This window comes from Chiloscyllium plagiosum, unplaced genomic scaffold (genome assembly GCF_037043375.1).
Source record: "Chiloscyllium plagiosum isolate Xiang-an unplaced genomic scaffold, Cpla_swu_hap1 HiC_scaffold_4, whole genome shotgun sequence".
Lineage (NCBI taxonomy): Eukaryota > Metazoa > Chordata > Chondrichthyes > Orectolobiformes > Hemiscylliidae > Chiloscyllium > Chiloscyllium plagiosum.
In genome coordinates this window covers 87,504,729-87,517,919 of record NW_028270142.1, presented here as the reverse complement: position 1 = coordinate 87,517,919, position 13,191 = coordinate 87,504,729, and the positions used below count along the sequence as shown (strand labels likewise).

General features: G+C 42.0%; 1 protein-coding gene across 1 annotated transcript in view; it reads right to left on the bottom strand.

Annotated features, from left to right (window-relative positions):
- Positions 1-13,191, bottom strand: part of kcnq3 (potassium voltage-gated channel, KQT-like subfamily, member 3) — a 435,667-nt gene that overhangs the window by 18,556 nt on the left and 403,920 nt on the right. The window contains exons 10-11 of the mRNA XM_043688263.2: positions 9,420-9,613; positions 7,611-7,713 (exon numbers count right to left, since the gene is read on the bottom strand). Of these exons, the coding sequence (XP_043544198.1) occupies positions 7,611-7,713; positions 9,420-9,613 (297 nt within the window). The remainder of the gene's footprint in view (positions 1-7,610; positions 7,714-9,419; positions 9,614-13,191) is intronic.

The window sequence follows — 13,191 nt, the reverse complement described above, 5'->3', positions numbered from 1 at the left end:
CATCTCAGTCCTAAATGGTTTACGCTATAGTGTTAGTCTGTGACGCCTGTTTCTGGACTCTCTCATCACCAGTAATATTAACCCTGTCTCGTACTATTAGAATTTTATAGGTTTGTATGAGACCCCCCCCCCCCACCATTCTTCCGAACTTCAGAGAACCTAATCCTCACAAGTGCAATCTCTCCTCATATGTCAGTCCTGCCATCTTGGATTCAGTTTGGTAACTCTTCGCTGTACTCTCTCCATAGCAAGAACATCCTTCCTCAGATAAGGAGACCAAAGCAGAACACAATATTCCAGGTGTGGTCTCAAGCAAGACATCCCTGCTCCTGTACTCAAATCCGCTTGCTATGAAGGCCAACATACCATTTGCCTTCTTTACACACCAGCATGCTTATGTTCAGCGACTGGTGTACAAGGTCACCCAGGTCTCGTTGCACATGCTCTGTCTAAATTTATAGCTATTTAGATAATAACCTGTGTTCCTATTTTTGTTACCGAAGTGGATACCTCACAATTATCCTATTGTACTGCAGCTGCCTTGCAAGTGTCCACTCACTCAGCTTATTCAAATCACACTGAAGTATCTCTGCATCCTCCTCACAGCTTACACACCTACCCACCCAACCTTGTGTCATCTGCAAATCTGGAGGTAGTACATGTAGTTCCCTCATGTACATCACTTATATTGTAAATAGCTGGAGTTCAAACACTGATCTGTGTGGTTCCCCATCAGTCATGCCCGGCCTGTCTGCTAACCAGTCTATTCATCCCAATACACCAGCATTTTCTTCAGTTTCATGTGCTAATTTCTTACGTGGGACTTTATCAAAAGCCTTTTGACAGTCTAAATAAACCACATCCACTGGCTGCCCCTAATCAATGCTACTACTTACATCCTTGAAGAATTCCAGTTGACTTGTCAAACATGATTTTCCTTTTGTAAATCCACGCTGCCTCTGTTCGATCCTGTCACTGTTTCAAGTGCTCTATTAATTCTTTTATAAGTAATTCGAGCATTTTTTCCACTATTGGTATCAAGTTAGCTGGTCTACAAGTCCTGTTTTTCTCTGTACCTCTCTTTTTAAATAGTGGGGTTACATCCATCCTTTGATCTGGAGGAGCTGTTCCAGAGTCTAAAGAATCTTGGAAGGTGACCACCAATGCATCCACTATTTCTAGGGCCACTCCTCGAATACTGTGGAATGTAAATTATCAGGCCATGGTAATTGATTGGCCTTCAGTCCCATCAATTCCCCCAACTCAATTTCCCTAAGAATACTGATTTCCTTTAGTTCCTCCCTCTCACTGAACCCTGTGTTGTCCAACACTTCTGATATGTTATTTGTGTCCTTTGTTAACACAGAACCAAAGTATGTATTTAGCCAGTCAGCCATTTCTTTGTTCCCCATTATAAATTCCACTTTTGCTGACTGTAAGGGATCTACATTTGTCTACACCAATCTTCTTTTCTTCATTTTCCTATAGAAACTTTTACAATCAATTTTTATGTTGTCTGCAAACTTACTCTCATACTCTACTTTCTCTTTCTTAATTAACCCCTTTGTCCTCCTTTGCTAAATTTTAAACTACTCCCACTCCTCAGGTCTGTTTTTTTTCTGCTCAATAAATATGCCTTTTCCTTGAAGCTAATATAATCTCTAATTTCCTTGTAAGCCATGGCTTGGCCACCTTTTCCAGCTACCTTTTGTGCCAGACAGGAATGAACAATTGTTGCAGTGCACCCAAACATTTGTTGAATATTTGCTATTACCTTTCCACTGTCATTGCTTTGAGTAATAAATAAAAACAAATCACTGGTGATACATCTCAAGAAGGGTCACAGGACTTAAAACGTTAACTCTGTTTTCTCTCCACACATGCTAAGTAAAAACAATGAGTGCAGATGCTGGAAACCAGATTCTGGATTCGAGTGATGCTGGAAAAGCACAGCAAGTCAGGCAAGCATCCGACGTTTCGGGCAAAAGCCCTTCATCAGGAATACAGGCAGGATGCCTGCAGTGTGGAGAGATAAATGAGAGGAGGGTGGGTATGGCAACAACATTTCCGCCAGCCAAATTATCCGAGGACATTTCTACAAGCCAAATCATTCCAGGACATTTCCGCCACCTCCAAACGGACCCCACCACCAGGGATATATTTCCCTCCCCACCCCTTTCCGCCTTCCGCAAAGACCATTTCCTCCGTGACTACCTGGTCAGGTCCATGCACCCCCAACAACCCGCCCTCCCTTCCTGGCACCCTCCCCTGCCACCGCAGGAATTGCAAAACCTGCGCCCACACCTCCTCCCTCACTTTCATCCAAGGCCCCAAAGGAGCCTTCCACATCCATCAAGGTTTCACCTGCACATCCACCAATATCATTTATTGTATCCGTTGCTCCCGATGCAGTCTCCTCTACATTGGGGAGACTGGATGCCTCTTAGCAGAGTGCTTTAGGGAACATCTCTGGGACACCCGCACCAATCAACCACACCGCCCTGTGGCCCAACATTTCAACTCCCCCTCCCACTCAGCTGAGGACATGGAGGTGCTGGGCCTCGTTCACCGCCGCTCCTTCACCACCCGATGCTTGGAAGAAGAACGCCTCATCTTCCACCTCGGAACACTTCAACCCCAGGTCCTCAATGAGTTTCCTCATTTCCCCTTCCCCCACCTCACCCCAGTTGCAAATTTCCAGCTCAGCACTGCCCCCATGACTTGTCCTACCTGCCTATCTTCCTTTCCACCTATCCACTCCACCCTGCTCCCTTACCCATCACCTTCATCCCCACCCCCATTCACCCCTTGTACTCTTTGCTACCCTCCCCCACCCTCCTCTCTGACCTATCACCACCATCCCCACCCTCATTCACCTATTGTACTCTGTGCTACTGTCTCCACACATGCGGTCAGGCCTTCGGAGTTCCTTCAGCAATTTGTTTTTGTTTGTTACAGATCTTCAGCATTTGCAGTTGTTTCATTATCCCTTTGAGTAATGCTCCCAAATCCATCATAGTCAACTTGCATCTCATACTATCATAGCTTCTTTTATTTAGATTCAGGACCCTAGTCCCAGAAACAACTATGCCACTCTTTATCCTGATGAGGAATTCAATCATATTATGGTCACTCATCCTCAAGGATCCTCACACAACCAGACTGTCAATTATTCCTTTCTTATTATGCAATGCCTGGGATGTGTAGGATGGCTTGTTCTCAAGCTGGCTCTTCAACATATTGTCCATAAAAGCATCCTGTATTATTCCAGAAATTCCTCCTCCACAGTATTATAACTATTTTGGTTTGCCCAATCTAGTTGCAGATTAAAGTCAGTAAAAGTTACAGATTGTCCTTTAATGTTCACTTGTCAAATTTTCTGTTTAATGCCATTCCTAAGATCACCCCTACAGTTTTCAAACCCCTTTGTGTTTTCTATTTAATAAATTACTAGTTATTACAAATAGACTATAGTATGAGTAAACCATTATTGAATCACAGACATACAATTTCACTGATTAAAACACTTACTCTTCATAAAATTCCCTCTCACACATGTACAGACAGGCAAAATTAATGGTGTTATTGGTTGAGGGAGGAACTGAAAAGGCAGTTCAATGGGCTCTGTTGAGAGGCTTTGCTGCGATGATCCTTTTGACTTGCCCGAACTTGCTGCTTATTGAGTTTGCTTTTCTAAGTCCTTTCACTTGCTTGCAGGAATCACAGACTGAATAAGTCATAACAACTCAAAACATTACTTATGTTTCTTTCACCACAAATACTGCCAGACCTCCTGAGTTTCTCCAGCATTGTTTGTGTTTGTTTCAGATTTCCAGTATCTGCAGTATTTCTGCCTTTATTTGAGTAGTTTAGTATAATTTTGAAGAAGACGGCATTTTCTTTACAAGGCTTTTGACTGGTTGCACTCCACATTCAGTTTATCTGTTCAACTGAAAATATCTTGGTGAACAAGTGTTGTTTTGGAACTCCAAAATGATTACAAATTTTTTATGTGTCTCATTGGCAAACTGTGATCTGTCATTAAACATAGTTACATCTGGAATTCTATGAAAGGTAAATATTTAATGTAAGACCTTGATGACTGAAACCACAGTGGTGGAACATCATTTCTATTTTGATCGATTGAGAGAAATCATGTCCAGTATTAAGTAAAAGCATCCTTCAAACACAAACAGCTTAGCCATAGAGTCATACAACACAGAAATAGATCCTTCAGTCCAATGAGTCCATGCTAAACATAATCCCAAACTCAACTAGTCCCACCTGCCTGCTCCTGACCCATACCTCTCCAAACTTTACCTATTCACCTAGCTATCCAAATGTATTTTGAAACATTGTAACTGTACCCACATCCACCACTTCCTCAGGATGTTCAGTCCACATGGGAACCACCCTCTGTTTAAAAAAATTGCCTCTTATGTCTTTTCTAAATCTCTCTCCCCTCACCTTAAAATTGTGCCCCCTAGTCTTGAAATCTCCCATCCTAGAGAAAAGACAACTACCATTAATTCTATCTATACCTGTCAGTATTTTATAAACTTCCATCAGATCGCCTCTTAACCTCCTATCTCAAGTGAAAAAAGTCAGAGCTTATCCAGCCTTTCTTTATAACTCAAACCTTCCACACCCAGCAACATCTTGGTAAATCTCTTTTGAACCCTCTCCAGATTAATAATATTCTTTCTATAACTGGGCAACCAGAATTGGGCACAGTATTCCAGAAGAAGTCTCACCAATGTCCTGTACAACCTCAACATGACTTATAAGTTCCCACAGTTTGGTGGGAATCAATGGTTCTCTTTTTGTGGCACATGTCTGATAATCTATTATGACATCTTCTATCTGTTTAGGGATTCCTGGCTACCTACTGATGCTAAGTTCTAAACTGAGGTACCCTTAATATATCTTGTTAAGGATACTGGTTCTTAGTGAATGAAGGATAACAATATTGTTGTCGAAAATCAATAAGTTATTAACAATAGTGAGTCATTGTCTACAACCAAAATAGTTCTTCATAATTTAGCCATACTATTTTCGTATTTTCTTTCTGGCCAACCTTTTATGAAATTTTGAAGTATAGGATTCAGGTTCCTTTTTATGTTCTTCTTTGATGAGGTTAAGATTTGTTTGTGTTACTGGCCACATAATTTTGTTACTAGAGTGCATGAATTGATTTTGCTAGCAATGATTTTGCTCGCAATTTCTTTACCAGCTTGTGAAACGTTGGCAACAGTCACTCGAGAGGGCATCTGTTGATATTTGTAATTTCTCTTCCACATGTTTGTTCTTGTGCATCCAAATATCATGAGCCAAACACAAAACATTGTAGCCATGGAGGGATTTTTGCCAATTTCTTTTGGCAGCTTACAATGAGACCAGTCATTCATGATCCATCTTTATAAGAACTACGAGTCCCAGGAATTAAGTTGAAGATCTCTCACAGGCTCACACAACTGATAGGATTTTCTTTTCAGTAACTACATATTAGGCTTTCATATCAAAAAGTGCTTGGGACAATGAAATAGTCTGTATCCTTTTCTGTATAAGCATTGCTGGAGAGGGCTGCTCCAATTCCTATTGCTGAAACATCAACAGCAATAATAACCAAGGATTATTGATGGTAATGGGCCTGAACATCAGCAAAAGTCAGCATTGCTTTGATTTTCAGAAAGACATTTTCTTGATGAGCATCTCGTCTCATAAGCATCTCTCCTTATTTTGAATAAGTGTCTCAAGAATTTCGTGATAATTGCAAAGTGGACTAAATAATTTTTTCTAATTGGTTTATCATTCACAGAAATCTTTTTAAGTCATTTACTTTCTTTGGAACAGAAAAAGCTTCTCCTGTTCTTTATGCCATCTTTATCAATGATATGCCCCAGAAAACTAGATAATCAGGGTCGTTGGAAAACTCACATTTCTCATTGAGGGTGAAACCTACCAGTCGCAGTCATTTCACCACAGTATGTTCTCTTTAGTCATGAACTCCTATAATTTTTGCATGGATCAGGATATCATCCTAATGACATTTAAACATCCTCCAACCATTGTAAAATGTCAGACATAGTACATTGGAAGGTCTCTATAGCTAAAGCAATTCCAAATGGCAACCCGTTAAAATCATCGGTTTTGGGTTTGCTGATGGTTGGATGTTGATTAAAATTGCATGAATTGGAGTTGGGTATCAGGAGCTTGTAGAATCCCAGCCCCAGCAGATTCTGTGGGAAGTGCATGGGAAATCGAAGAATCTGAAGAACAGTTCGTGAGCAACTTGAAACCACTAAAGGAATCCATCAAAGTCAGAGAATTCAGAAGGTTCCCCTTCACATACATTAATGGTTACCCAGGGAAATTACAGGATTAAAAACACAATTTCATTCTGGATACCTATTAATCTCACCAGCACTCACCCTTCTCAGCAACAAACAGAACTCTCAAACTGAACATCCAATCCCCTCCCACCCTGGAACCCAACAACATCTCTCTCAACATCAACACCTGTGACCCAAAAAAGCCCCTCCTTAACAGACCCAAATCCCCTGTCCCTGTTGCACCCAATTCCCCTCTCCCTGCTGGACCCCATCCCCTCTCCCTGCTGGACCCAAACACCCTCTCCCTGCTGGATCCAAACACCCTCTCTCCCTGCTGGACCCAAAACCCCCTTAATTTTTCTACACTACAATGTTTAAATTCAGGTACACTCCCGATTTCGGAAAGAGCCAGGATTGGAATTATTGGCTAGAAATGAGAATTTCAGTCCTAAACGAAAATCAACTAAAATGAGAGTGGTAATCTGCCTGTCAATGTCTCTGAAACAGGTTTGAGTGTGGTAAACAATCCAGACTGTACATCTAATGGAACCTGCTGTGCATGAAATACGCAGGAAGTGGCCCCCAATTAGTCATTAATCGGCCACATCAGGGTTCCAGTTTCACAAGAGCAGGCGGGCTGCCTGACACCTCTCTCACTACTTATAACAGTGGTGGACACGTGCTGAGAAAGGTGAGAAAGGCACTGCAGTTGCAAACCCGCCTGCAGGGGAATTATACCATTGGATTGGAATCAAAAATACCATTTTGGGTGTGATAGTCAATATTGTGAAGGAATGAAGCGAATTCCAGGATGACACTCAAGGATCTGAAAAACAGGCAAATAATTGGCAAATGTAGTTCAACACAGTTAAATATAAGGTAGTATACTTTGGTAGGAAGAAGATAGGCTACCAGTCTAGGTAGGTAAAGCAAAGGATATGCAACTATGAATTAGGAGCAGGAACAAGCCATCAGTTCCCTGACCAACCTTTACCATTCAATGCACTTATGACTGATTTTATCAGAGTGCCAACTCCACATATCTGCCTGTCCTCCTGAGAAGATACCAGCAACAATATACAGTTCTCTAGCTTTTATTAATTATACCTCATGACTGTTAACAAGAACACATCCTTTGCATATTGAGTGCTGAGCATTATGAAGTGCAGATCAAGCATTCTTTGAAAACTGTTGTTTATAATTATTGAAGTTCTATGTGGCACTCAAAAAGAAAACACTATAAATATCTAATTTTTCCTATTTTGTAGTAAGGCCCACCTTGTAGCCCTAATGACAGTTTTCAATGTAGGGATCAAATCTTCCAAGAGTTCAGCTTGGTAACCCTTGTCCTCAGGCTCTTGGTCCACCTCAGCAGCAGCATCTACACAGCAACAGTAAAGATCTTGTTAAATACCAGAATTTCATTTGAAAGCAAAGTTGATAATAATCAATGCCTCCATCGAATTTTGTCATTGACTAAAAATTTATGAAATCACAAGAGTGCAAATTCCAAACAAAAAGTTGAGGTTACCCTCTTTCCACTGAGGAATTCAAACAGACATCAGAAACAACAGAGGTGACAAAATGCAAGAACAAGTATCATCTCTTATTACATTTAAGACTATTGCTAAACATAGTTCTGCTGATATACCTAACTACAGTGCTGGGACTTGTAGACCAAGAAGATCCCAGATTAAGTTCCTTAGTTGTGCTGAATTAGTTGATCTCCAGTCAATAAACCATAAGTGGCCTCAAGCTAGCATCAGGAAAGCTTAGCTAGCATCCTCATGTATGTTCACTAGCTTGACTCAATTGATACCATTCATCTCAGACCCAGAAGGGTATAGATTGAGCACCACACACATTTTTGAACTCATAATCTAGCTTTACACTACATTGCATCACGGACTGTGCATTCAGACTTTTCATTTTTCATGTCCGACAGTAAATCAATCCATATTTTTTGATAAATGTTAAAAGGTCTCTGTGCACTCAGAAAACGAACAAAGTTTTCTTGGTCAATGTGCCTTCTTTTAATCAATAACCACCAAAAGAAATTAATTTGTACTTCAATTAAAGCAAAATACTGTAATCTTGGAAATCTGAAATAAAATTGGCAAATGCTTGAAATACTCAGTAGCTCTGCCAGCAGTTGTGCAAAAAGGAATAGAGTTAATACTTTGAGTATTTCCAGAACTTTCTTTTTTTATAAAACTGGTAAATCGCCCCATTGCTGTTGTGGTATTCTACTGGATACAAATTTGCTGCTGCATTTGCCAATATAAGAAAGTTGGTGATAGTCCATTGGAGATAATGGTGGCTGGTTTTGAGGCAGCTTGTCAGGAAAATTTGAACAAAAAACACTTTTCTGGGCTGATCTGGCCACTTTTCTCTGGGGTGGACTGAGGGACACTGGTAACACTGAAGCAGTTGTGGTAAGTCTACTGGGGTTGTTTAAAAAGCTATTAATAGCCATTTTCCTCAGGCAATTAAATATTACCAGAGGCACATGGCCCATGTAGTGCATGTAAATTGTCAAACACAGGAGGCAAGTGCAGAGCAGGAAGTTAGAGCACCATGGCAAAGACATTAAAACAGAAACCCTCAGGTCATCCAGAGGCAACAACCTACGAGTGCAGTGGCATCTCAGTGACATTGCTGTCATGGTTGGCGCTCTTAAGAAAATTCCTTGCCTTCAGCCTCTTCTTAAATTTAATATGCTCCAACCTCTTGTGTGCTGGTCTCCTCAGCAGTCACAGAGAAGGCTGATTTAAATAGTGTGCTTTGATATGCCTTGCTGCCTCCACAAAATGCCTACTGTCTCACACTAAATGGTGATTCCAGAGGCAGGTTGTTAATTCGACTCCCTTCCAGCAGCTTTGCTCCAGAAAGCATGGCACTCTTGTCTCCAGGTTATTGATCCAGAAATTACACAATCTCCCATTTCAAAAAGTTAAGGTGACAAGATTCAGCTCTTGTCTCTGAAGCACTTTGAAACATTTCTGAGAGACATGATAAGGCACTTAATAAATATTAATTTAAACCTTGTTTCTACTGACCAATAGAACTTGAGGAAAAAAATTGTACCTTCTGAGCTCTGTCTGAAGCCAAAGGCTTTAATGCGAACTGCAGCTCGAAGGTCACTGAAACCTAAACTCTTCTGATCCTTTGAGGGACTATCCTCCACTCCGTCTGTATTTTGAGGTGTAAAAAGCCTGCTCTTAACAGTGCCACCTCTGGGTCCAGCACTACGAACACGTTCAAAAAGGCTCAGCTTCTGACTGTAATGAAAAAAAAATTACAATTAAATGCTTTTGAAGTATTTATTAGTTAATATTCTCCCATAGAATATTGGCAGTAATATTGGCTTCTCATCAAAGCTCTCAAAGAGATTAACTGTGGCTCAGTGATAGCACTCTAAGTACTGAGCTAGATAGATGTTGGTTAAAATAATAGGCCAAAGACTCAAGCAAATCATCTAGTTTGACATTCTAGTTTGACAGTGATGGAGTTCTGCAAAGATGAAGGCTTTGGGGAGAAAATAGAAACTGTGAACCTATTTACGCCTTTCAGTCAACTCTATATTATAATTACAAAAAACCGCAGAAGAGCTCTCCAGAGTGCCCAGGTCAATATTTATTCTTCAATCAAAATCACTTAAAACAAGATAAACTTATCATTCCCACATTTATGTTTGAGGGACCTCACCCTGCCCTAAGTGCTTGCCACATTTCTTGAAACTGTGGTCACTCTTTGATTTCCTGACATTATAAGTGTCCATCATTCTTTGAAAAGAAATGAGGGAGAGCATTTTCTGGAGAGTTGAGGAACAGTTACTATTTCTACTTTCCCAATAGTTAGAACTTTCTGATCAATCAACTTTATTTCCACTTACAGATCACTCTTTGGAAAAAATTCAACATGTATGTAGCTAAAGTATCCTGAAGTTATACCCAAAATGAAATAGCACAGATCTGAACAGTTTGAAACATTTTTGGTCTTTTTCTGTTAAGTCTTTACCCATTCCTTCATACAGGCAGCCTACTCTGATTGGGAAAGAATGCACGAATATTGAAACAAATTATCTCCATTAGAGGAATTGGTTAAAAACAGCATGGAGACACACTGAGAGTGTACATTATTTGTAGTAATTGAAGCCAATGTGTGAGCTTTCAATATTTGGATTAATTGCTGTGAAAAATGTGACTGCCCACCACCTAGTAAGTCATATTTTAGGACACAAAAGCCCTCCTGAATGCAGAAAATATCCATGTGATTAAAATATTGAATTCCATGTTATAAAGCAAATTACATTATTGAAATACTGTAGCTGGCACTGTTTTTCACAGGATTGCAGTGGCAATGCTAATGTACCACTTGCAAATGAGAAGCTGCTAAAATACAAAATGCAATGAGGAATATTTTATTCAATGTGATGAAAGAAAACTAGGACAGGAGGTGATGCAGCTGCTCCTTTTACTTTAGTTACTAGAAGGACAGTTGAGTGATTGTTGGGGATGGGAAGAGAGCGAGAGAGAGAGTGAATGTACCTGGGAATGAATAGAGTTTAATTGAATGTTATGCAATGGGGATTTTTTAAAATTAAACTCGCATCTTTATATTGTTAAAAAGAATTGATATTTATAGGAAGGAACTGGGGTGGGTGGAATGAGGTTGAAGTGGTTAGAAAACCCAAAATGCAGGCAACGTGATGCCACTTCTTAAAAACAATCTTAATTTCCTGCCAGCCACATTGCAAGGCAATTGGAACGAATGGCATGCATGAGGAGGCTACATCCAGAGAGGTGTGCAAGGTGTGTGCAAGGTGTGTGTGTGTGTGTGAGAGGGCATGTTTGAGGAGGGGTGGGTATGTGTCTGTGCGTGTGTGTTAGGGGGCGTGTTACAGGAGGTGTGTGTGTGAGGGTGTAAGAGGAGAGGTGTGTGTGTTGGGGGTGTTAGGGGAGAGGTGTGTGTGTTGGGGGTGTTAGGGGAGAGGTGTATATGTGGGAGGGTGTTAGAGGAGAGGTGTGTGTGTGTTGGTGTTAGAGGAGAGGTGTGTATGTGTATGGGGGGGTGTTAGAGGAGGGGTGTGTGTGGGGGTTGTGTTCGAGGAGGGATGTGTGTGGGGGGATCTTAGAGGAGGGGCGTGTGTGAGGGGGGTGTTAGAGGAGGTGTGTTTGAGTAGGGGCTGTTAGAGGAGGGGTGTGTGTGTTGGGGAAGGGGGTGTTAGAGGAGGGGTATGTGGGGGGGTTAGAGGAGGGATGTGTGGGGGGGTGTTAAAGTAGGGGTGTGTGGGGGGTGTTAGAGGAAGGGTGTGTATGGGAGGGTGTTAGAGGAGATGTGTGTGGGGGGGTGTTAGAGGAGGGGTGTGTGTGGGGGGGTTAGAGGAGGGGTGTGTGTGTTGGGGGTGTAAAAGGAGGGGTATGTGTGGGGTGTTAGAGGAGGGGTGCGTGTGGGGTGTGTTAGAGGAGGGGTGCGTGTGGGGTGTGTTAGAGGAGAGGTGTGTTTGGGGGATGTTAGAGGAGGGGTGTGTGTTTGTGTGGGGGGTGTTAGAGGAGGGGTGTGTGTGGGGGTGTTAGAGGAGGGGTGTGTGGGGGGGGTTAGAGGAGTGGTGTGTTTGTTGGGGGTGTTAGAGGAGGGGTGTGTGTGGAGGGGTTAGAGGAGGGGTGTGTGTGGGGTGTGTTAGAGGAGAGGTGTTTGTGTGGGGGGTGTTACAGGAGGGTTGTGTGTGTTGTGGAGGGGGGTGTTAGAGGAGGGGTGTGTGTGTTGGGGAGGGGGGTGTTAGAGGAGGGTGTGTGTGGAGGTGGTGTTAGAGGAGGTATGTGTGTGGGGGGGTGTGGATAGAGGAGATGTGTGTGTTTGTGGGGGCATGTTAGAGGAGGGGTCTGTGTGTTGGGGAGGGGGGTGTTAAAGAAGGTATATGTGGGGGGTGTGGTTAGAGGAAGTGTGTGTGTTTGTGGGGGCGTGTTAGAGGAGGGGGTCTGTGTGTTGGGGAGGGTGGTGTTAGGGAAGGTATGTGTGTGGGGGTGTGTGGTTAAAGGAGGTGTGTGTGTTTGTGGGGGTGTGTTAGAGGAGGGGTCTATGTGTTGGGGCAGGGGTGTTAGAGGAGGAGTGTGTGTGTTGTGGAGGATGGTGTTAGAGGAGGCTCAATAATATGGAGAGGGAAGCAGGTTCACACGAAAATCCAGGGGAAAGCCCTCTTTTGTCAATACCAGAACTGGAAAGACATTAAGCTGCAGAATTCAGATCTCCTCAGATCTCTTCAGCTGCGTGGTTTCCTGATCCCTGGAAAATCCAGCCTGCAGCACTTTAATCTGAAAGTATGTCAACATTATAGAAACAAACTCATTGGCATATTTAAACAAAATTATGCACTCCCACCTCACATAAACTGCTCAGTCACTTGCCCTTACTCACCTTTGTTAAATCAGGAAGTTTGCAAGGCCGAATGAGATCAGGGACACAGAGGTTTAAAACTTCAGCAACCATCTGCCCCAATCCCTTCTCCCCTCCTCCCTACCCCCCCCAACCTGACCTCTCACCCTGCCCAGCATCTCTCAATATGGAGATTAACATTCTCCTTCATCATATCCGATGATTTCAATAGATAACTAATTTGATTTTGTGAAAGATTTTAGTTCCGTTCTTTTGGGCTGAGATTGTTTTTAATTCAAATGGCAAAACGGTCTATAGGAAGGCACTGCACTAATTTTATGATATAACTGTCACCAGTTCTGACTGTTTTCTAGTAAACTGTAAATGTGTTCTTTACAGCACGGTCCCTTTTGGTAATCAAAAATGAAAACCCCTACCTATTAGACACACACATTAAAAATATTATCTATCAAGATCACAATAC